Source organism: Wyeomyia smithii, chromosome 3 (genome assembly GCF_029784165.1).
Source record: "Wyeomyia smithii strain HCP4-BCI-WySm-NY-G18 chromosome 3, ASM2978416v1, whole genome shotgun sequence".
Lineage (NCBI taxonomy): Eukaryota > Metazoa > Arthropoda > Insecta > Diptera > Culicidae > Wyeomyia > Wyeomyia smithii.
Window position 1 is genome coordinate 32,659,973 of NC_073696.1, and position 25,908 is coordinate 32,685,880.

General features: G+C 38.8%; 1 protein-coding gene across 3 annotated transcripts in view; it reads right to left on the reverse strand.

The window, feature by feature from the left end:
• The window catches only part of LOC129732314 (uncharacterized), a 214,329-nt gene that overhangs the window by 113,778 nt on the left and 74,643 nt on the right, over nt 1–25,908 (reverse strand). For 2 of the 3 annotated variants that reach the window (XM_055693117.1, XM_055693111.1), the window contains exon 2: nt 16,675–17,661. In XM_055693117.1, coding sequence (XP_055549092.1) covers nt 16,675–16,758 — 84 coding nt within the window. In that variant the 5' untranslated portion in view covers nt 16,759–17,661. Of the gene's footprint in view, nt 1–25; nt 857–16,674; nt 17,662–25,908 lie in introns of those variants that run through there. The other variant, XM_055693115.1, reaches the window with a different exon arrangement.

Below are 25,908 nucleotides of genomic sequence, written 5' to 3' on the forward strand. Positions count from 1 at the left end.
TTTTGAAGAGATCGCCTCAACTTACTTGCTCACAGCGTATGTAGTCCATGACGCGGTAACTTGATTTCCATTAGCAGTTCCGAAAAGTGATTACCATTGAATTAAGTAATGGCCGAATATAAATTAAACTGAACGGTTTTGTACAGCTACACTATCACAGCAACTGCGACGTTATTTGCATCACTTTTCTTATCAGATATGCACGAGATTTACTCTACATTATTGTATATTAATCGAATAAAAAATCTCGCAAAAAAAAAACTTCAACACAAATAAACCTTCACCACGTCATTGTTTTTACACTACCACATATGTGCAGGCGACAGTATTCACATGCCCGCTCGAAGATCTAATCTCTCGCACATAACATTTTCAACTACAACACATCCCACACGAGTGATAACATCAGCACCAAGCCATGAACACTTTGCCGGTAATTAATTAGACCAGCTTTATTTTTAACTGCCACACCATCACGAGTTTGGTCGTATAGACAGCCACCACTTAGCGAATTCAAACGAAAAACACCTAACCAAATATTCTTAAAACAATACGAAACGCATCATATGTCACCCGAAACGTCATCAAACTGCGGTACCCCGCAACGACTGCTGACGCACCAATAGTCGGCGCATTCGACGTTTGTCATTGAGTCTTGGTTCTCATAATGCAACACACCGGCAGCAGCACCACAGGATCCGCAGCTACAAAATTTCCACTTTCACAAACGACGAACGACTGTCTCCCGCGAGCAGCAATCAACCAGCCAACCAACCAACCAACCAAAGTTTCAATGTTTTGTTATGATCGCGACGAAATTCGAACGAAAACAGAAAACGTAAGCGGAGAGAAAATCAGCGATGCGCGCGTGCAGGAACTCTGCAATCACCGGCGGCCGCTCGAAGGAAACTCCGCTCGGTACGGTACATTGGAACGACCGAGCGGCCGAGAGCAGTGCCAATAGTAGCAGCAGCAGCAGCAGAGCGTCATGTACCCGAGTGATAACCAATCGGGAGCACTGTGGGATGGAAGTGAACAGCTAGTGGCCCAAATTGCCATTCCGTACGGAATATATGCTAGTCAAGTTGCTAGATTGCTTAACAAGAAAAGAAGAAACAATTTTGAACCTTTTCCAACTAAATTTGAATTTTTGTTATGGTTAAATAGAATGTTAAAATACAATCTATAATAATCACATTTCATGTATTTTATCTCGAAGGTTATGATTTGATGTATTTGATCTTGAACCTTTATGATGATTTCACCTTTAAATTAAAATTTAAAATTCGATTTGGCAGATTCATTTCCATGCTTCTATAAAACTTTGCATACCAACTACCAGTCACAAAAAATCGAAACCTCTTTATTAAAAAAGACAAAGTATTTTGTGCGAACCTAGATGGATTGATAAACAAAATTTGAGTTCAAAAATTGAAATACTTTTTTCTCAAAACAAAGATTTTTCATATTTGGTTCATCATTATAGGTAATCAATTTAGTATCCTAGTCATTTTCCGAAAATTCTATTTGACAAAACTCTACTTTTCAACCTACATCAAATAAAACTTAATAATTTTCAACTGCGGAAATACGAAATTAAAAAGTGATTTCTTTGCATTCATTTCCTAAAAAACTAACTATCTAACTAACATATCAGTCAATCAGCATTCGAAGTATTTAAAAGCTTAGATGTGTTTTAATTGCAGATCTTACACTTTGAAACGCAGATCTTACCTTTGAAATGCCTTTTAAAGTGGGAAATTCCCTCAAACTTGGGGTCTTGTTACTCTTCAAGCTGCAAAAAATGAGAATAGAGTCTCAACTTTCGAGTTTGCTCCACCCATATTCAACGAAACGCAAACAAATAGTATGCTTTAAAAAACCATTTCAGTCACCTCTTGGGTGCCCCAGGGTATACATAAGGGGCCACTTTTATTTATTTTGTATGTAAGTGATATGTGAACACGTAGTGTGAAATTTTTAGAAAACCGAACCACAAATGCAACTTAGGAGGAGTGTTCGTAGACATCAAGCCAACCTTTGCAGAACAATAGAACTTTATTATCAGAAACGCAAAAATTTCTGGGCTCTATTGGGCGGTTTAAACACAATTTCTAAAACGTGTATAGGTATCAAGCTATAATATACTACATAAGTAAGACCTATTGTGTAATATTGTAATCTAATCTGGAATGATTTGTCCAACCTCATTTCATCTTCGCAGCTGGAATTGCACTGCCTTTTCTCTCATTGCATGTTCATTCATCAGCAAACACTTAAGCAACGTCGCGAATTTGTAATGTTGATAGATTCAGCTGCATTACTCCTACGACTCAACTTTTATACACCCTCGTGGCATCTTAGAATACGGGATTTTTTTTTCGGAAAAAGGTCGCCAGTACAATCTACATTGCGAAACCATTGACATAATACAGCAACCGCCTAGTAGGCAAAAGAAATAAGAATATACTAAAGAATTATTAGGTGCGCAACTAAGTTCTCGGTATATATCAATATATGGCGCCATCAGTAAATGCTGATTGATTTTGACATATGCACATTCCACGTGGACACAAATTTAATATTCACGCTTGTCCCCATGAAGGAGGGAGGTGGTAATGATAATCAGCGATGAAAAAATATTACTTCTAGCGATTTTGAACATTTACAAATCAATGCTAAGATGCGTCGACATCGAATAGTGTCGGTATAGTCTCTCCGCCTTCCTCGTTACAATATATTTTTGCTGTGAGTGTAAACCACAACCCGTGTTTCTCTATTACACAACTCGGTATATTCGATCTATTCGTATTCATTTGGCTGATGATCGTGATTTTGTTGTGAAAAAAGAGATAAAATGACAGTGTCACAGAGTATATTCTCCTACTCTCACTCAACTCAACCGCAGCCAAAGTAGTCTATTCCATAACAATTTCTCTCTCACCGCATCTATGCTGCTATTCAGTCAGCATTATATTTTCCTGTTGGTATCCTTTCTGCCCCTAACGATGGGTGTAGGCAGAGAAAAATACAACAAGCGACTCGCGTCTAAGAGCTGATGTAATCTAAGCATGTATCTGTTTTCTGGAAGTGGTTTCTGAGAGAAAACAAATGCACCACGCAGGCTTCTAAAAATGACTGTCTTTCCGTAACAAAAACATTCAAACCAATTCGGCTCTCGTAGTATTGCACAGCTCTCCCTGCTCCCCATACGTTCGGTAGCCACTGACGACAGCACACACATGCAAAGCCAAACGAGCAAGAATGAGCTGTCGTGTGCAAGAAAAGACAGCTCCGTTGCCTTCTGTGAGCTTTAGCTGTACGTGAGCTCTCATGAAAAGCTAATTCATGAGGCTGTTAGAGTAAAAAGAGAGAACAGTCGTCAGTATAGTGTCGCACCGTAGTCATCTTCTTAAGCTTGGCATTTCATTACGGATTGAGAGGACTCAGTAAGAGGATTCAGGTTTTTTTCGCAAACTGTGCAATTCATGATTTGTGCAGCTTGAGATAAAACGACGAATGCTATTTTGTTATTTTCTTTATTAATGATAATGTCCACGTGAAAAGGAAATCTTCCAAAAAAATACATTAAAATTCTATAGTTATTCCGGGTTAGAATCATTGCCATTTGAGATAAATTTAAAAACATCTAATAAGAGCCAGTTCGAGAGAACCGCAACCGCCTTTCTGAGGGACGTTGTTTTGATGTTTTCCGATTGGGCTGAAATTTTCAGCGTTTGTTTGTCTATTCAAGGTAGGAAGTTTTGCAAAATTTCAATTTTTTCTATTGAGGTTAACTGGGGTAAAACGGTCTTTGAAAATGATATGTCCAAGAACGTCCAAATACTAAAAAGTGCAATAACTCCTGCTAGATTTGATGGATTTTTCTAAAAATTTGTGGTATTATTCTACACTAAGAGTACTTCAAAACGCATGATCACAATATACGGCAAAGAGGTAGCATGACGAAAAAAATGTATTTTTCTTTTAAAAATTGTCAATTTTCAGGGTCATCGTACTCTTCTCAACATCGCTAGAAAAAATATCTGAATATAGCGTTTTGTAGAGCAGTTCAGGAGCTTTAATGTCATGTATAAGCCAAGTGTGCCAAATGGGGTAAAACGGCCCTAGAAGGTTTTTTTTCAAAAATCCTATATTTCCTGCTATTTTTTTTTATTCTCGCTTATTTTCCGTCGGTCTATTTCCGCCACTGTTGTGGCCAATTACCGACGCCCAGGGAGGCGACTCCACACCCAGGTCCCTAACTCACGACCCGTTTATAAACGGACCGGCGCCAACGGCTTTACTTCCTCATGCGATGGAAGGCGTGATCCCAGAGATTTTTCGCCTCAGAAAATCTCCCGGTGTCGGCTAGGATTGAATCTAGACCAGTTGGGTTGGTAATGAGTGGATCACGCCACCTCACAACCATCGACACCTATGTCGGCGGTGGGATTCGAACCCAGGCGTCGAGCGTGGTTGGCGGAGACGTTACCAACCACACTAGGCCCCCGCTATATTTCCTGCTAGACATGGCAGATTTTGCTGAAAATTTGGATAATCACTCTACCTTACCAGAATTATCTACTTTACCAGAAGATACGCCATTTGGGGTAAAACGTTCCTTGAAGAGCTTTTTTTAGAAAAATGCCGTCAAAATCACCAAAATTGCAAGAACTCGGGTTAGATATGTATTGAAAATTTAGATTATCACTCTAGTGAAATACACGCTCAAGGGCACGATGACAAAAGTGACAAATAAATTTACATGACGAAAAAAAAAATTTTATCTTGGTAAATACATGGCGATTTTCGGGGTGCTATTTTCTCTACAGTAAACAGTCCAACCCGAAGAGCATTTTATTAAACAACTAAAGAGCTTTTATTTGATATAAAACAAAGATGCATCATTTGGAAACAGACTAAAAAAACTAAAGATTTTCTTGGCTTTCTCACTAAGTTTCAAGAAAAGCATCAAACAAGGTAAAAAAGGCAAAACTTAGCATAAAGGAAGATGGTGCTTTGATGAACGTTGAAGAACATCATGAGTATGTTGTTAAGCGTTAGTGTTTAAAGTCGTGATTTTTCCAAATGATTGTTTATTTTTTATTAATACAACAGCAGCCAGAGTAACATGATTTTTGCCAACACTCTGAAAAAAAGCGAAGAATGAGACCGATGGCAATAAATTTAAAAATAAATCAAGTTAAAAAGATGAACATGAAACTCAAACAATAACTTACTTCACTTGCTTCAACAAAACTCGAAATATTGCAGTATTTCAGCAACCGTCTTATCGATAATGTCTTTTACCAGGTTTGATGCTTTTCTTAAAACTTAGTGAAAAAGTCAAGAAAAACATCAGTCCTTTTTAGTCAGTTTCCAAATGATGCAAATGAACTTTATATCAAATAAAAGCTCTTTAGTTGTTTTATAAAATGTTAATTTTGGGTTCTGGACTGATTTCTGTAGAGAAAATAGTACCCCGAAAATCGAAAAAATATATTCAAAGAAAAAAAAAATTTTTTTTTCATCATGAAAATCTATCTGTCACTTAAGTTCGTATCTAACTGGAGTGATAATCTAAGTTTTTAGTAAATCTTTCAAGTTAAATTCGAGTTCTTGCAATTTTGATTTTGTCGGCATTTTGCGAAAAAAAATTCTTCAAGGAACGTTTTACCCCAAATGACGTATCTTCGGTAAAGTAGGTAGTTTTGGTAAGGTAGAGTAGATAAAATGCACCAAATTAAAGATCATTTCTTTATTATATTTTTTTTCTTGATTCCAGAGCGTTCTCGAGCATTTCTAGTTAATTCAACATACTAGTTTACTTCATTCGTTTTTTCAGAGATTTTTTTTTTATATATTAAGGGACCAATTTTTATTCTCTTCTGTTTCTTATACCTAAGAAGCATGAGCCCTTTTGTTCAAGTTTTGATCATATTTTATTTTGACTTTTTCTGTCTAGTTAAAACGTATTAAACCATTATTTCCATTGTTGGCTTTTTCTAGTATTTAGAGTCGTTTTGCATCCATTTTGAGCTGAATTCAGAATTTAAGTATTTATTTATTTATTTGAAACCAATTCCTCTGTGGCCTAATTACGTATTTATTCGTTAGCTTTTAAAGTATTTTCAGTAATTTCCGGGTGCATTTTTGGTTGTTTTTCTCATTGGGTTTTCCAGCTTTTAGTAGCGTTTGGTTTAAATTAAAATTGTTCTGTTCTTCTGGACGCTTTCGTTTATTTTCAGTAAAACTTGAAATCATGCACTGATATTTTTCGTAAATGTTCCAGCTGAATTCGGAGTTTTTTTTTCTGGTTTCTTGAGTTAAAGTATGAAATGCGTTCGATAATATGTATGAAAATTTTGGAAATAATAATCAGCTTCCATTTGTGAATTTTATGTAAATTTTATTGCTCTGTTATTATTTTCGTCTTTTGTCCAAGGAATTTCCATTTTTTGGACTAAAATAAGAACTTTCTTCTTGTTTAGGAAAGGTTCAAACCGGTTACAGGAAAATTTATAATTCCTTTCATTTTCAAATTTTTTGTTACCTTCAAAACGTTTTTAGATTTCTTGTTTTTCTCCCTCAACTAACATGTCTAAAAGTCACTTAAAGTTATATTCAAATTTCTGTTCTTCTGTATTTCAGGGATGTTTCCAGTTTAAACATTTGTATGTTTTCTTTCTACCTTTAGGAATCATTTTAAAGGTTTTTCGAGGTTAGTTTGGGATAAATTTTAATAGTAGCTTTCGGCCTTTTTAAATTAACAAAAATACCCCACAACGTTCGAAACCATTTATGTTTTTAGTCTCTTCCAACTTCGGAACCAATAACAGCAAAATTTGGAATAAATTTTGCTTTGACTTTTCCCGATCTTTTGGTACGTTTCACAGCTCTTTTTGACAGAATTTTGATGGGATTCTTTTCACTTCTTCACTTCACAGACCAACTCTCTGGTTTTTCATTTTTTTCGTCTAGGTGGTTTGGGACGAATCTGAAATTGTTATTGCTATTTTTTGCAGTCATTTTCTACGCTTAATCACTAAATAAACGAGATGACCGAACGTTTTCAACTTCATCTGCAAAAAAATATTAAAAATATATAAGAGGAGGAACGGACGTTTTGCCAATGTCCACGGTTGTCCACGGAGGGGGTAGGGTAGGCCTAGACTAACAAATTTTCTGTCCACGTGGAATGTGGACGGCCCCATATCTGACACGTGATGAATCAAGCTAAGACCTATGGTTTACAAACCGCTTTAACATGTTAGTGATTTTATTGTGGTGTCGTATACTTTTAGTTGTATGAAAATGTCTGATTTGGTGCCAACTAGTCGTTATTTGCGGGAAGTGTTACTTTCTCATTTCGTTTAATGAAAACGGCGACTGAAGCGCATCGAGAGTTAAAAAACACTTTACGGAAATGCTCCACTAAGTGAAACAACGTACCGTACCGTGGTACCGTCGCTTTAAAATACGGTAATTCTGATGTTGATGACTTACCGCATGAAGGATGGCCGAAGACGCTGAATTGGGTGTATTGCTCGGTGAGAGTTCATGCTAAACGGAAGAATAGCTTGCTTCGGTATTGCGAGTTAGCCGCCGAGCCATTTCCAAGCAATTGCATGCTTTGGGAATGATTCAGAAGCAAGGAACTTGGGTTCCTTATAATATGAGGCCAATTGGCGTTGAGCGTCGTTTTCTAGCCTGTAAACAACGCTGTTCCAGCGGTAAAAAAGGAAGAGTTTTCCTCATCACATTGTGACGGGTGATAAAAAAAGGAATCATTACAGCAACCGAAACAAGCCAGTCGTCGTAGGTTCTAGTCTCGGCTCGGGAGAGACTGTTAGTGTCAGTAGGGTCATAGCGCTAGCCCCGCAATTGTCCTGTACACTAAACAGTTGGCTGCGATGTCTGTGTATAACAAACAAAAGGTCAAGTTCCGAATCGGAACCAAGGTTTTGCTTTTACAGCAACCGAAAGAAAAGAAAATCGTAGGGACTGCCCGATTATGTTTCTTCGTTGTGGGCTCGGCCGGATATATACGCTGCAAGGGTTATGCCGTATATTTGGTGGAAACAGGTTGGAGTTATTTATTATGAGCTGTTGAAACTGAACGAAACCATCATTAGAGAACGGCATCGAATCCAAAGCCAAGCACTGCGCGAAAATCAGTCACAACACGAACAGAGCCACGAATAAGGGATTCTACTGCATGACAACGCTCGGCCACGAACTGGTAAAACTTACATGAACATTTCTTCAAATGGGAATTCCTCTCTCGCCCACTATATTCCCCAGATTTTGTGTCGTCCGATCAATACAGCTAGACAATATTTTGGGTGAACCATAGGTAACTTTTTTTTCCAAAATATAGTTGCAAATATAAAAAATAAAGTTAACACCAACATATACAAAAAAATATAAATTGAAAGACTTGAAAAAAAAATGCACTTTTATGTTCGAAGTCCAATTGTTTAGTTTAAATATCTGAACAATCTCCCACAATTCACTTTTTGACCAAGGTTTAGTAGATCCAGTAATTCACCAACAATCATCCAATTCAGCAAAACGGGACCGTGAAATGTTACCGATTAAAAATAACCACTTTAACGAACTTTTTCTCGCTGTTCCCCACCAAACTAACACTACCAGCGACAAACCACTGTGATACAGCGCGAATGGCAAGTACGAACTGTTATTTGTGCAGTGAGGGGTAAAATAGTGGCCAGAGCGTGGTAATAGGCAGAGTACTGCTACAAATTAGTTCCTCCATTGCGGACGGATCCGTCCGACGAAAACAAAAATCGACAAAAAAAAAAACGGAAAAAGCAGCAACCTCGTCGTCGACTATTACTAACTACCATAGGCTGAAGTGAGCAAGCGAAACTTTATGATGAGCATAAAGAAACGACTATAGCCGAATGTAATTAAGTCTCAAATAGATGGAGCGTATTTTTATTGCTCTCCAATTTGCTGTAAACTCAGCTGACAGTTTTTGGCCGGTCGAGTCGAGATCGGAGGAGAGATTTTGGAAAATAAATAATCAGCTGTATACAATTTCGCCAATTTGCCAGTGGCTCAGACGTGAATTAGTAATGCTGTGAGGTCTTTTTAATTGGTGCGTGTTTAGCTTTTATGTTTTGTGATGATGCCGCAATCGCATCAATGAAGTGCGCTGTTATTCCAGTCTAACTGGGTAGAAAAGGTTTACGGCTGTTGTTTAACATATTAGTGTTTTGATTATATGGATTTACGCGAAAGGAAAATTATATAGTCGGAACAGTGGCTCATGAATTCAAAGACGGGTTGGTTCAATTTTAATAAGCTAAGATTAAATTTGGAAGGGTAAACAAACGGTTTAACCGTGTTCTTTTTTAAATTTAATTTTAACAAACCAAATTTCGGGTTCGTTTTCATACCAAAGATTAAACATGACTTGATATTGTAAAAACCAGAATCTTCACATTTATGATCAATAGAGACACAGACATTTTTTGAAACTTAAACTGATACTTCCAGAACCTGAATGACGGGATGATGACCAGAGGCCAAGAAACAGTTTCAAGTAGTTCTATTTTCGTTATTATATTTCGTTTTCAACATTTTTGCTTAATTTTTTATCCTGCCCAACTTGTTTTAAGCTTTGTTGGTACCGTCTGCCGGGGTGAGATTAAGCCACGGGGGTGAGATTGAGCCAAAACGGGAAATGTTTGTATGTTAAATTACTTGCGATTTTCAAAACCAAATACCTCAAATTCAATACTTTATGAAACATGACATATTTATTCACAACTTCAAATGGAATATAGATAATATCAGTGAACTGTTTCGCTTCAAGAATGTTTCAAAGTACAGGGTGAAAAACATGCGCAAATAACGTTATCCAAAAATGTCCCAGGAAAACCAACCCGATCAAGAAATCACATCATTCCGCGTCGAACACTCGACAGAAACGGACGTGCAAAATGGTTGTTCTATTACAATCCGGTCCGTGTGTACGAATAGCCAAACAAAAGAGTGTATTATTCGCGCTAAAGGCCAACTAGATTGTGAGTTGTGTCGCTACGTTCTGTACCCGGCTCGCAACTTTGGCTGTATTGGTGCAAAATACCAGCTGCAGTTTTGATCTGTGCACAGTGAATAGATCTTTCTAATTCAAGGCCATCAGTTGACAGTCGAGTCGTGCGCTGTGCTGAGTGATCTCACACCCGGCTCACTGCTGCTGGCTGTATTGGTGCTGCTGGCTGCTTTGGGTGCAGCTTCGAACGATCGGACAACCACTGCTGGAAGGAAGAAGTAAATAGGTACGTGTTCTTGTCGGCGCTAGTGCGCTACATTTAGCGCGATGGATATAGATCCCTCGCCTCCCGTGCCACCATCCCCGAACCCCCCTGACCCTGACCCTTCTGTTACCCCCTCCCCTGTTCATCCCCAGTCCTCCCTCGCCCCAGGCTTTACCCGGACGGATCTCAACAGGGCAGCTATACTGTTTATTTTCGTCCAAAGGCAGGAGTGAATTCAAAGCGATTAAACATACTGCAAATTTCTAAAGACCTGACGAAGGGGTACAAGGCCGTGACCGAAATTTCCAAGGTCCGACCTAACAAGCTCCGTGTCGTGGTCAGTGATCTGGCACAGGCCAATGCTATCGCTTGCTCTGAGCTCTTCACACGCGAGTATCGCGTTTACATACCCGCTCGAGACGTGGAGATCGACGGTGTCATAACCGATTCGAGTCTGTCTGTCGAGTGTATCCTAAAAAGCGCAACCGGTTGCTTTAAAAATACCGAAACACAGGCGAAGATTTTGGATTGTAAGCAATTGCGGTCCATGTCTCTCGTCGGCGGTAAAAAAGTTTACACTCCGTCAAAAATCAGCATGAGCTCTCCACATGCCCGGTGTACATGCAGCGCAGAGATAAAATCAAGCGGTCACTTAAGGAGCGTTCAAAGCGTTCTTACGCTGAGATGCTGAAGAAGACCGTGACCACTTCTACCATAACATCGAACCCCTTTGATCTGTTGTCCTCTGATGAAACCGATTCTGACGATTCATCAGCGGGAACATCTTATGCGAATTCTGGGGAGTCTAGGAAGAGGAAAAATGTTTCTTCTCCTAAACTTCCCCGTAAAGGTCCTAAGATTTCCCAAAGTGTAATGAAAAGTACGAACAAACCAAACAGTGCTGCGGAAAAACCGAAGCAAACTCCTCCTGGGCTTGCAAATTTAAAGTCCCAGAAGGAGTTCCCAGCACTGCCAGGAACATCTAAAACCCCAGTTGTTCCTTTTGCACATCCAGTTGATGAAACAAACTCTGGATTAGTGAAATTTTCTGACATTGTGGACTGGATTTTTGAAAATTTCAATGTACCCGATCCAATTCAAATTTTTCTTACAGCATTCCTCCCAACAGTTAGATCATTTTTGAAGCAGTTGACTGCCCAATGGCCCCTCCTTGCAGCGATTGTATCCTTCGATGCCTAATTCAACTGCGTATATGAAGGATTCTATCTCTGTCTTACAGTGGAATTGTAGAAGTATTTTACCAAAAATTGATTCGTTTAAAGTTTTGATAAATAAAAACAAATGCGATGCATTTTCCCTTTGTGAAACTTGGCTTACTTCAAATATTGATCTCAACTTCCATGATTTTAATATTATTCGCCTTGATCGAGACACCCCATATGGAGGAGTACTTTTAGGGATTAAAAAGTGCTATTCTTTCTATCGTATCAACCTCCCCTCGATTCCAGGCATCGAAGTTGTCGCATGTCAAATGACAATACAAGGTAAAGAGCTTTGTATTGCCTCAATATATATTCCTCCCAGAGCACAGGTTGGGCAACGGCTGCTCTTTGATTTAATAGAACTTCTTCCCTCGCCACGTTTGATTTTGGGAGACTTCAACTCTCAGGGTGTGGCTTGGGGTTCCCCTTACAATGATAACCGCTCCTCTTTAATCTATAACCTTTGCGATGACTTCGACATGACTATTTCAAACAACGGTGAAATGACACGTATCCCGAAACCTCCAGCGCGCCCAAGCGCTTTGGATCTATCCTTATGTTCGACGTCGCTACGGTTGGATTGCACATGGAAGGTAATCCTCGATCCTCACGGTAGCGACCATCTGCCTATTCTTATTTCAATTACAACGGGTCAACTCGCATGCGACCAATTTACATTCCGTATGACCTCACACGGAATGTCGATTGGAAGTTATACGAGAAAATGATTTCAAAAGCGGTCGAGTCGATTCAACATCATCCACCACCTGCAGAATACAACCTCCTCGCGGGCTTGATTCTCGACGCCGCGTTGCAAGCCCAAACGAAGAAATATCCCGGCGTAACGATCAAAGAACGGCCTCCCACTCCGTGGTGGGACCAAGAGTGCTCCGATGTCTACACGCAAAGATCCGACGCGTTTAAGGCCTACCAGACGGGAGGTATACCTGGCGACTATTTACGGTATTCGGAGCTTGATACCAAGCTTAAAAGATTGGCTAAAGCAAAGAAACGTGGATATTGGCGTCGGTTCGTGAACGAGACGTCGAGGGAGACATCGATGAGCACTCTTTGGAACACAGCCCGAAGAATGCGGAATCGCGTAACGGTCAACGAAAGCGAGGAGTCTTCAAGTAGGTGGATATTTGATTTTGCCAGGAAAGTATGTCCGGACTCTGTTCCTGAGCAAAATATTGTTCGCGATGCGTCTCCGGGCCACGACGCGATAGAATCACCTTTTACGATGGCAGAATTTTCAGTTGCCCTCCTGTCCTGTAATAATAACGCGCCTGGGTTAGATAGAATCAAATTCAACTTGTTGAAGAATCTACCCGGCAATGCCAAGAGGCGCTTGTTGAACTTGTTCAATAAGTTCCTGGAGCAAAACATTGTACCGCAGGATTGGAGGCAAGTGAAGGTGATCGCCATCCAAAAACCAGGGAAACCAGCTTCTGATCACAACTCTTATAGGCCGATTGCAATGCTATCCTGTATCCGGAAATTGATGGAAAAAATGATACTCCGTCGTTTAGACCATTGGGTCGAATCAAATGGTCTACTATCAGATACTCAATTTGGCTTCCGCCGTGCCAAAGGGACGAATGATTGTCTTGCGTTGCTTTCAACAGATATTCAGCTGGCGTATGCTCGCAAAGAACAAATGGCGTCTGCGTTCTTTGACATTAAGGGGGCTTTTGATTCCGTTTCTATTGACATTCTTTCGGGTAAACTTCACCGACAAGGATTTTCTCCAATTTTGAACAATTTTTTGCACAATTTGTTGTCCGAAAAGCACATGCATTTTACGCATGGCGATTTGGCAACTTTTCGCATTAGCTACATGGGTCTTCCCCAGGGCTCATGTTTAAGCCCCCTTCTTTACAACTTTTATGTAAATGACATCGACGAATGTCTGGCAAACTCATGCACGATAAGACAACTTGAAGACGACAGTGTAATCTCTGTTACAGGAGCCAAAGCTGCCGATTTGCAAGGACCATTGCAAGATACCTTGGACAATTTGACTGCTTGGGCTTTACAGCTAGGTATCGAATTCTCTCCGGAGAAGACTAAGATAGTAGTTTTTTCTAGGAAGCATGAACCTGCTCAGCTTCAAACACAATTAATGGGTAAAACGATTTCTCAGGTTTTGGTACACAAATATCTTGGTGTCTGGTTCGACTCTAAAGGCACCTGGGGTTGTCACGTGAAAAAATGTCAACAAAGAGTGAATTTTCTTCGTACAATAACCGGACAATGGTGGGGAGCCCACCCAGGAGACCTTATAAGGCTTTACCAAACAACGATATTGTCTGTTATTGAGTACGGGTGTTTCTGCTTCCGCTCCGCAGCAAACACACATTTGATCAAACTGGAGCGAATACAATATCGTTGTTTGCGTATCGCCTTGGGTTGCATGCCGTCGACCCATACGATGAGTTTAGAGATCTTAGCTGGAGTACTACCATTGAAAAACCGCTTCTGGAGCCTGTCTTCTCGTATTCTAATCAAATGTGAGGTCTTGAACCGTCCCGTGATTGAAAATTTTGAAAGGTTAATCGAACTTAATTCTCAAACCCGTTTTATGGCATTGTATTTCAATCACATGTCCCAAAATATTAACCCTTCTTCGAATATTCCAAATCGTGTCGACTTATCAAATACTTCTGATTCTACTGTGTTTTCCGATACATCCATGATAGAAGAAACTCGTGGAATCCCGGATCATTTACGCGTGCAGCAGATCCCAAAAATTTTTTCCAATAAATATCGAAACATTAACTGCGACAATATGTACTACACTGACGGATCACTTCTTGATGGGTCCACTGGCTTCGGTATCTTCAATAACAATTTAACCGTCTCCCATAAGCTCGATAATCCTGCTTCTGTTTATGTCGCAGAATTAACTGCAGTTCAGTACACCCTAGGGATTATCGAAAAAATGCCCACGGACCATTACTTCATCTTTACGGACAGTCTCAGTTCCATTGAGGCTCTCCGATCGATGAAAGGTGTTAAGCACTCTCCGTATTTCCTGGGGAAAATACGGGAACATCTGAGTGCTTTATCCGAAAAATCTACTCAGATTACCTTAGCGTGGGTCCCTTCTCACTGCTCGATACCGGGTAATGAGAAAGCGGACTCTTTGGCTAAGGTGGGCGCAACAAACGGTGATATTTATGAAAGACCAATTGCCTTTAATGAATTTTTCGCATTTGTACGTCAGAATACGATCATCAGTTGGCAAAATTCTTGGACCAAGGGGGAACTGGGAAGGTGGTTACATTCCATAATCCCCAAGGTATCGACGAACCCGTGGTTCAAGGGGTTGGATGTAGGTCGGGATTACATTTGCGTGATGTCCCGGCTTATGTCCAATCACTATAGATTTGACGCGCATCTCCGTCGTGTTGGGCTCGGGGAGAGTGGTATCTGTGCCTGTGGTGAAGGTTATCACGACATAGAGCACGTTGTTTGGTCATGCCCTGTACACCGTGACGCCAGGTCTAGATTAATAGCTTCCCTGCAGGCCGAAGGTAGGCAGCCGGCTGTTCCTGTTCGTGATGTCTTGGCGAGCCGTGACCTATCCTACATGTCCCTTATATACGTTTTCCTGAAATCCATCCACGCCCCAGTTTAGTCCTATCCCCTTCCGCCTACATCCAACCAAACGACAAGAACACGTTAAGACCCCGGATCCGGAAACAGCAATCAGACCCGCACGATACTCTCAAGGCCCGATGGAAACAACCCAATATGCCAGTCCGTAATATCTTGGCCCAGCAGCGGAACAAATTTAATATGCTGCTTACCTATGGCAATGAAAACCATCAAACAGCAAACCTGTGCTTCTAATGCAAAATATTCTAGCTTTAAGTTAGATTTAGTTTCAGCTCGTAGTCGGCAGCGAGGATAAAAAATTTGCTTTTTGTTATTAAGATACTTTAGAGAGTAAGCTACCAGATATAATTGGCGCCGTTAAACATTGGATTGTATTTGTGCCGTGTCAAATAAACTATAGATGAAGAAAAAAAAATACAACTTTTTGTTTTTCGCACAATCTCACCCCATAGAAGGGGTGAGATTGAGCCAAAGTTCATGTATTTTTAGCAAAATTATAGTTTATTGTAACTTAACCATATTTGTTGTAGTTGTTAACAAAACATTCTAGAATGCATTGGTGTATTTTGGATCGAATTCTTTGCTTAAAAATGTGCGTTACAAGCTTGAGAACAAAAAAGCATCATTTTTTGGCACAATCTCACCCCGGATGATGGTACGATTTGTATGTTTTACTGTTTGAATTAGCTTCCGGTTATTAACGTTCAGTTCGCTTGTTTCAATTTCACGTATCTTTCTTTGGTTCCTTTTTTTTTATCTGTTGAACTGAGCTGAGTATAATGATTCTAGTCTTTTGTTGGAAAAAAGTGTAACTAACTTTATTTCCGCTAGATCCGTACAAAAAATCAATCAACAGGTTTAATATGCATAGCACTGCTGAATCGTATCTAAATATTAACAACCGAGCTGATGAATGAGCAAAACCGCCCACAAAAGTAAAATAGAAAGAAACAAGTGCAGCAAGCGAAACAGAAAAAAACGCATCAAACTGACAGTGGTGTAGTTCGATTTGTGCCGGTTTCAGTTTCACCAACACATCAAAATCCTAAAAAATCCACTCGTGAGCAAGGCACGGACTCCGCTCAATTAATTAATAACCACTCGAGATCGTGGAGCGAAAGAAAAGTGAATGGATTATTAAGTGGGTAATGGTATGTAAAAATCCACTCATTAATGCTGCGGTATCAAATCTTAACCCAATATATATATAACAGCGCGAAAGAGAAGGTCGTCGCGGCAGCTGCTGCCATCGGTGCTTTCCACTAGATAGTGCTAACTTGGAAAAAGTGCCACGGAAAAGTTCTCGTTGCGAGTGGGTTGATCTAGTATTCAATTATTTTCTGATGATGATTATGAATATGATGCACTGTAAATTAGGAACATTGAAATGGCTTAAAGAGATTTTAATCTATAAAAATATTTTCCTTCAAGTGCAATATTTTTTTGTATAAGGTGCCAACTCCTGCAGATATGCTTTTCCACTTACCGGAGGCGACTTAAAAGCTCTACGTTAACTAAGTAAAACTTGCACTTACCCGATTGTTAAGTCCCTCGTCGTTCTTTCCCCGCTTCAGAGATGGCGCTCGGATGACGTTATGCTCAGCGTACGGATTCATCATAACAGGCTTAACTTTCAGACTTATTCACCAAGCTCTCTCGGTTTACGAACCTATATTCACCAAAAACCGGTATCGCTTGCTTCACTCTCACGGTTGGTTTTCTCTTGGTTTCAAAGCTCTCGATCACCTCTCTCGCGACCGGAGCGCATTCTCCTAACTACGTTATTCTCTCGGCAGGGTAAGCACACGCGTATCACCCAACGGTCGGCACAATAACGCACAAATACAGGGACCGGCTCAAAAATAGAGTAACATTTTCCGCTTACTTTTCCACCGGCTTTTATCGCGTGTTGGGTTTCCTTTAGATAGGGGAAAAAAAGCTAGAAACGGATTCACCTAGTGAGTCGCGAAAAATTTAAATTTCAGGTGGTATCGCAGTTCTTCGTGGCTAATGCCATTGCGGCCAATTTATGCATTCATTTGGCCTCGTGATTCGTAGCGATTAACCGACGATGGAAAAGAAAAAGAAAGATTCGTTCACCACTGGTTGTTCTGTTTACATAGTTTCCACCATTGCCAGAGGCCTTGGGTGCCTCTCAAAATTACGCCGGTGAATCTGCGTCGCTCGGATGAGCGGCTCGATAGCACGCTGTCACCTTTCCCAACTGGGGCAGGTTTTACCCATTTGCGTTGTAACGACGACGACGACGGAGTGGCAGACCTCGCCTCGATTTCGAAGTTTCACAGGAAATGAATACCAAATAAACTAGCGGTACAGGGAAGCCTAACGCAATACACTGTACCAAAACTGCCTATTCCCGAAGAGAATCACCGATTGACTGCGCGCGAGACACGTCGTCGGATTGATGATCCACTGCTGCTGCTGCAGGCGAATTGAAATACACCGGTTTGCGATCCGGACGTGATCAGGTTTTGCTTGTCAACCGTTTCTTGTGTCAGATTCTGAAATAGAAGCAAGACGAAAACAGATAAAATGTTATTCATACGACGACTACACACAGCGGCTATGGGAATTCTTCGGGACGGTTGTCGAACGTTCTCGCGACGTACGGGTCTTGTCTTGGTTTGGGGAGGAATTGATTTCTTAAAATTGCAAATATTTGCTTAGGATGTGAGAGAATCGGGAGAATGATGCAATAAGAACCTTTTGCTAATAGACCATGCATGAAAAAACGATCGAAAGCACAAATTTGATCCGTGGCCCGGAGAATTTAAGCGGATGTTTAACCTGTCCAAATGTTTCTATGGGAATAGTAAAATAGAACTAGGTCTCAACGGAATCTTAACTAGCTACACAGCATGTATTATCCAATCTAATATTGCCATAACTATCGATCTGTCACGCAACTGATGCAGCTATTAATGTCGATTACAATAAACTGAATGGAAAAGGTGATGAATTTGTCATCAGATGAAACGTAACGGTCGCTTGCCTCGCCCGACCTAACGATGAGAAAAAGGTGAGGATCACACCATTGAAATGGATCCATCTCACTGTCAACTGTGCGCAGACCGTGTTGATGGCGGGCGAGTGTCACGCTTCAAAGCAATCGTCGCTGTCCGGCTGCCAATCAATGAGTAACGATTAGCTGCCATATTTGGTGAAAACCCGTGTTGCCTTACCTTATCTTTTGGGATTAATTTCGATCTGGTTGGATAACAAGTTTCGAAGTTCCCACCCACAAATCGTGGTGCGAACGAACTTTAGGAGGAACTGTGCTTTCCGGGTGATTTTTATTTCCTCTTTTGTGTCAACAGTAACGTTATCGAATCAGTTGATCGGTTGGAGACTGCGTGGACTGCAGCCGAGGTCTCCGCCCTGGTCGTCAAAGCGCATTCCAAAATCACACGAAAATAAAATTAAAATAAATGATATTAAGTCAAACAGGACCAAACTCCATAATGTGTTTTAGCATTGATGTTTGCTGTAGAGGTTGACTTCTAGCGGACAAATATTAAAAGTCGCGCTCTGTAAAGTAAGAATTTGATCATCATGAACCAAAGTCGTTCTCAGCTTGTTTTTGGTTAAAAATCAAATTTTTCAAATAAATAATTACTTTCTTTTTTCAATTCTAATCTTAAAACAAGGTAACGGAATTTGTATTGCTAAAAAAATCAATAAAAAAACTAACAGGACAACTCGAATAATTGAATTATTTCATACCAAGAATCGCACAGAAAAAAGACCAACCGTATCATGCCTTGACGCGTCACTAAAGTCACATCATCGATTCCGTAATGACAGATAATGGTAGCAATTTAGCTGTAGAGGAAATTTATGAAGCAGAGCAGAATAATTTTATGATTTATTAGCTCCTGCAAGTCTTTCGTCAAGAATGGCAGCGCGTGCGGTAGCTTTAGCCTTTCAAGAAAAATAAATAATAAAAAAAACGCTAACAACACTTCGCTTCACTGACCCACAGAAATCGTGTAACGCATGAGTGTGGCTCGTAATGTTTGTTGGTATTTCTGACGGGTCATCGATCTGTGCTTGGCGTACTACCCCTTGCAGCTGTGAACTAGTTCTATTTCTCACGTACTAGAACGCACTCTTCGTGGCGACGCTGATAAGAAATGTCTGCACGTTCACAAGTGTGGAACTTTCCAACAAGTTATCGTTTTTTTTTTTCTTTCAATTGAGGAGCGATTGTCGTTTTTCCGTTCTCAACCGACTGACAGTCGGTTCAATGAACGTTGAAAAACTAGAAAAAACGCAGGAACAACAGCTGTTCAATAAGTAATTCAATTAGACGAGAATTTTAATCCACACTAACTCTTGTCGGTTTTGTTGTGCCGACTGTTCCATGCCAGAACTCAACTCGTGTGGAATAGTGCAACTTTTGCGTCTTTGTCTACATTTGGCTGAAAAAAAATATAACCGCAAACACGCAGACAGAATTATTCGATTGCGTTGCGACAATTTAAGTTAAGCCAAAGCGAGTCGAAACTGGAGAATAATCCCTCACCCATATTTTACCGGTGGAGCATGAAAAGTAAAACAACGAACGTTGGAAACCATTCCGCCGGGTCGATGATCTCCAACTAAAATATTGCTTCAGCCGTCGCAAATAAATTCAATACTTTAAATTCCACCTCCATCCAAAACGGCACTAACACATAACTTCTAATCCACCGCCACCGTCGCAGCTGCTGCTGCTGCTTCCGTTTTGCGGAAAGTCACAACATTGAAAAGATTTTATCCTGCTACCGAATTTATATGGTTCACTTATTCATCCTTCCTGTACGCGCGATGTGGTGCTGTACACAGTAAAAAATCTTATCTTAGTATCTTACAAATTTAGTTTATACTGTAAACATCTTCAAAATTAAATATATTTTTTTTTGTTTGCAACTTGAACAATAAAAAAAAGTTCATCATTTTAACTGTACACCCCCAACCAAAGTTATCTCTAGATAGAGGAAATGCATTGTCCGACGTGGAAATAAACTGCAAAGAATAGCTATCGTCGGGTGCACATCGCCAATAAATTGCAAACTTAACTAAGATGTTGCCCGAGCCGCTCGCCAGACGTAGTAACGAAGAAAAATAAAAACAAATGCAAATGGCAGTTGGTTGCACTATCGAGACAAGCGATTCGGTTGGTTTACCGATAAAATTTTTATTCGGTGGCAAACCTACGTTTCACCACGTGAAAAAGGTAAGGATGCGCGCGGAATACAAGGGAACTAGTGTTGTGGCAGTGTGTGTGGTATTCAACTACGGATTTTCCAGTTAATCTTTATAAATATCAACCGCAAGAGATGTATTTTTAGTGAAAAGAGTGCCAAACGCTTAGTGCAATTGTATACTTAATGCTGCATCATTACGCTTCGCCAGCTGTATCAGTCATAATTTTGGAGCATAAAATGGGATTTATAAACTAAGCATCTGAATGTTCTAGCGAATAGCCTCCGATGGCTTCCAAAATGGCTATTTTATAATTTCGTGATTCCACAACGTAAGTATTATTGAAAATTAGATCATTTGTTTTTAAACCATTGCTAATTGTATAGGAAAGGAAAAATAAAAACCAGATTTTTTACGCTTGGAAATGTATGATTGAAAACAATTGTAACTACATTTTTAATGCCAGATTACTCATCTGGCACTAAAAGATGTCGATCTAAAACTTCTGGTAAACAATTCGGGATGGAGAAATATAAGATAAATTTTTACTCAAAAGTTGAGTTTTGATTTTTTTTTTCAATTTCTACTTTTGAAAGAACAATCAAGGTCCTAGGATGCAATAAGATTTTAATGGGTAAACGTAATAGTTTCCACGAAAAATATATTCCAATTATTTGTAAATTTTTATTTTTCTAAAACCCAAATTAGAAATAATTTGATAACGGATGCATTTAGGAAAGTAATTATTATGAGCTTTTTGGGTGGAAATATGTATTTATCCAAACTAAATCGAGCGGTTAAAAACATTTACCTTGAAAATTCAATAAATGAGAGTGATGAGATTAATATAGGAGCAATTACCGTACGTGTGCAAAGTGTCATTCAAATCAAAAATGGTTTGGCATGAAAACGCTTCTTTGTTGATTTCTCATATAGAGCAGTTCTCAAAAAAGGACAACTATTACAATCGACCATTTTTGACCTGGCCGAAACTTTGCACAGATGTTCCTATGAGCTATAATAACTCACAACTAATATTTTGGATTTTTTTCTACTGCAGTCAAAAAAGGTATACGTAGGGTATTTGTTCCATTTTACATCTCATTAAGCCGTTATTTACGAATAATGCACGGATTAAACACCAAAGTTTCACGAAATCATTGAACAAATTAACAAAATACGCTAACGTGCTGCTCTAGAATTGCCCAGCTTTGTGTATTTAGTAAACTTAGCTAAATTTATGCTGAATTTTGTAAAACAAATCATTTTTCACAACACTTCCGTATGCATCTCAAATCAAATAAATCACTGCCTAATTATTCATCTCACGACGCTCTCATATTCATCACACTGTTTATCATGAATGAATCACATTATAATGAATGAACGTAGCCGCAGACCGTCGTAGTAGGTTACCTAGTTATCCGCTGTAGTTGTTGACGTGCAAAACTGGTAACATAGGTAACTACTGCAGTGCTGTCGATTTATGTCAATCATATCGAAATAATTCAACATTTTCAGTTTGTTTTTTTAAATTAACAGAAACTGATTTGGCAACTTTTGATTTTCTTCAACGCAGTGAAAACAGATGAAAATACATACAATTAAAATTTAGGATTTGTAAAAAATCATCGCATGTATTTCTGCTAATTTAAGCTTGCTTTTGAAAATTTGAGGTGAATGTTTCAAAGATTGAAGCACTCTTAGTGTAGTGAGTGATTTTGTTTAGTGATTAAAATAAAAAGTGGTCCGCTAGTGATGAAAAAAACTTTGGCTGGCTCCTGAACGAATCCCGTTGTAGCCGTATAGAGCAATGCGCGGATTTTGTATTCTGAGGTAGGTGATTGAAATAAATGAGTTTTCGGGTGCAGATGTCCGACTGTAATATCAAAATTAGAGCTTTTAAGTGAGTTTTTGAGAATTCTACTTCATGAGAAATCTGAAGTGAACTAAGCAGAATCCATTCCATTAATTAGTGGATTGGTTTAGTTAGAAAATAAGCATTTTCAATTGACGAATATATGGGCTGAGATGAATTATGGAACAGTTCCCCTACTTATAGAAAAACCATTTTCTACATAACGAAAATCTAGTTCGAGATGCCTAACAAACATAACAGTTGTGAGTCATCTTAAAAACCGATTATAAAGCAAAGCAAAGCCTTGGTGCTACATTCTGGCTCGGAACTTGACCTTCTTTTTTTAATTACTTTATTAGGGTGTCTTTCAGCCACAGGCTGGTTCGTCACCACTTGACCTTCTGTTTGTTATATACAGACTTCGCAGCCGACTGTTTAGTGTACAGGACAATTGCGGGGCTAGCGCTACGATCCTACTGACACTAAGAGTTTTTTTTTCGGTATAACACCAGATCTCGACGTTCTATGTACTTTTAAGTCATTTGGCATCAAAATAAATTTTCGATTTTTCCAAATTTATGAACTTCCTTGGTAGATTTTCGAGGATCTAAAAATCCCAACTGTTGAGTGCTTTGAGGCATCCCTAAATCATGTCCGATTGAGCTGAAATTTTGCACAGGTGAAGTTTACAGGTGAAATTTACATGGTCGGTTTTCGGAATTTTACTTGACTTTTCGCTGCCAAACTATTATACACAGTCAAAAGCGGAACATTTTCGATTTACCGTGAAATTTTTGACCAAATTTTTGTGCACATCAGTTAGAACTGTACAATGCGCTTGCACAAGGCTCCTTGTATCGGCGCCATTTTGGCAGAACTGAGTATGCATAAACAAAACAGAAAGTACTGGCATGAAGAGGAGTAAGTTAGCTTACCTCTACATTCTCCCATTCTTCTCTCTGAGCGTTTTTTTTTTTTTGAGTAAGAGAGCCTCATAAAATTTCGAAATTTTAGCTGTCACCTGTTGGATGTAATTTTGTGCTGTTGGTTTTTTTATTTTTTTGAATCATGACTCAATTTTGAGAACGACTTAAAGAAGGGAATGATGATTGACAGACACGTCAGACACACAGACAGATCACGTTGTGGTAGTCTAGTCCAGGTTTCAAATTGGACTATAATTTGTCTTATTGCTACAGTCATGTTTTGAGAGCAAGTTTGAACAACAACTGAAGTATTATAAAACAAAAACATTGCTTTTTCCGCCATTACTAATTTTTCTTTCGCGTACCCCCTGAAGCCTCTCGCGTACCCCTAGGGATACGCGTACCCCAGGTTGAGAACCACTGCTCTAGAGAAATAAAAATTGAATCGACTAAATGATATCTCGAGCTGCACAACTTAGGCAAAGTGCTTTAATTTTGCTTAAAATTGTAGGGGTTGCCCAAACGTGATTTATCTTTTGCACACAGCCCCCCGACAAGATATCAGGGATCTTTTTTCACGGTAATTTTCGTCTTGAATCCCGCTTTGCAATAAAAATTTCAGTTCTTGATAAAGAAAATTTTAGTATGTGTTTTGAAGGGTTTTTCTAAAAATTATTTTTTCCTAGATGTTTAATGGGCTCTGTGAGTCAGATACCTGAATGCAATGCTGAACTGAACCATGCAAAATATTCAAAAACAACCCCACAAAAATAAAAAAAATATATGGAAAAATTTAGGAATCGAACAGAATTGAAAAAAGTGCAAAAAAGTGGGTTTGCAGCTTAAAAAAGTCATTTTTCCATAAATCACGTTTGGGCAATTTTTAAGAAAGTCGAAATGTTCTACAAAAATGCTATGAATAACCTTATCTTTCAATTTAGGGCACCTTAAGCACCTTGACTTTTTCAACATCGATTTTTTTTGGGACACCCTAATCTATATGCTTTTACATGCAAAATATATAGAATTATTGTAACTTTTGTCATGTTTTTAAATTGAATTTCCTCAAATATAAAAAAAAACTAATTTTGAAGATTTCTTCTCATATAGAGTTAAATATGCCCTTTAAATTGGAATTAGGAGATATTTTTTATATTTGCCCTAAAAAGAAACGAAACAAACGAAGAAGGCATACCAATTTAATTGTGAAAAAAGTTATTAACTTTGAGTAAAATTGAGATATTGATGATCTCAGTATTGCAAATTATTTCTCTTAAAAGGCCCTAAAAGTCATTCAAAGACAATTTAAATGTGAAAACTGAAATAAAATTAGTGCGAGAAATGTGTTTTTTTATTCTAAATCTGTTTCACAGAAAAACATTTTTTTATAAAGTTGCTTAGAATAAACTTAGAAGCTATAACATCACAGAACTTTTACTTTACTTTGCCTTATCGTATGTAACAACTTTATAGAAGAAAGTTTTTCTCTCAAATATTGCTATAGAGCTCTTGACCCAAATTTTCCCCTGAATTCGGTTTCTGGACATATTGTCCTCCAAATTGAGATATTTTTTATGTTTGAATGACAAACAAATGAAGAAGCCATATTATTTTTATAAAATACATCAATAACTTTGAGTAGATATTTACCATGTCACCATTGCAAATTGTTTCTCTTAAAAAGCCCTAAAAATCGTTCGAAGACAGCATTAATGTAAAAACTGCAGTTATAGTGAAAAATGTGTGTTTTTTTTTAATCTAAATCGGTTATTTTCAAAGATAGAGAAAAACTTTTTTTCCACGAAGTTGCTTAAAATTAATGGAGCTCGAACATTGTAGAATATTTTCTTTTATCTAAAAAGATAAAAGTTAGATATTTGATTTCAACGAATTTCCGCGAACAATGCACCAATTACATGCGAGCACGCCTGGCACAGACGCTATGAATAAAACCAACTATCTGCTGTGAAATACTCTTTATTAATATCAGAAAAAAACTGGCGGAATTTCCTCGTCCCAACAAGTCGACAAGTTGCCACCATGAGCCTAGACTATTCTGATGTCTCGAAGGTAAACCTTTTCTGAAAAGTTCGTAACAGCCTCCTGAAACAGATAACAAAATTATCTACTGTGAGAAAATTATTTAAAAGTAAGCATGCTGGTACAAGCAACAGTAGATTTGATAAAACACACACAGCCGAGCACAAATTCAACCGGCGTTAGACGCTCGTCTTCGGTTCAGCACGCAACGGCATCACAAAGCGAATATCTTTTCCATGGTGAGTCATTCCATGCTACTTATACAATCGATCCTGATCGACCATTTCCGATTTCGCTGAAACTTTTCACAGTTGTTCCTTTCTGATAAAGAGGTCATTTTATGATACCAGTTCTTCATGTAGATTCGCGACTGCTGTCTCAAAAGGGCCAAAATGGTGACTGATGGATAAAAGTTTCTATGTCAGAAAAACGGCTCGTTTGATTGAAATGTTGTCTTCAGCAAAGTTGTAGGTAATAAAATTGCGGTTCTAGAAAAAATATATACAACGTAAATTTTTTTTTTCTTTGCCAAATTTTCCAAGTTGTTACATAATATAAAATAACTCAAAAAGTACCTTTTTTAAAAATCTCACTTTTTTACACATTGATGATGACAATATGTACTACGATCTGTCAAAATTGGGTGACGGTTATATAGAAAACAAAAAAAATTATGAACGTTCGAGTATTTTGACATTTTCACTCTGAATTTTTTTTAGTGTTTTTTTTTCTTCTAG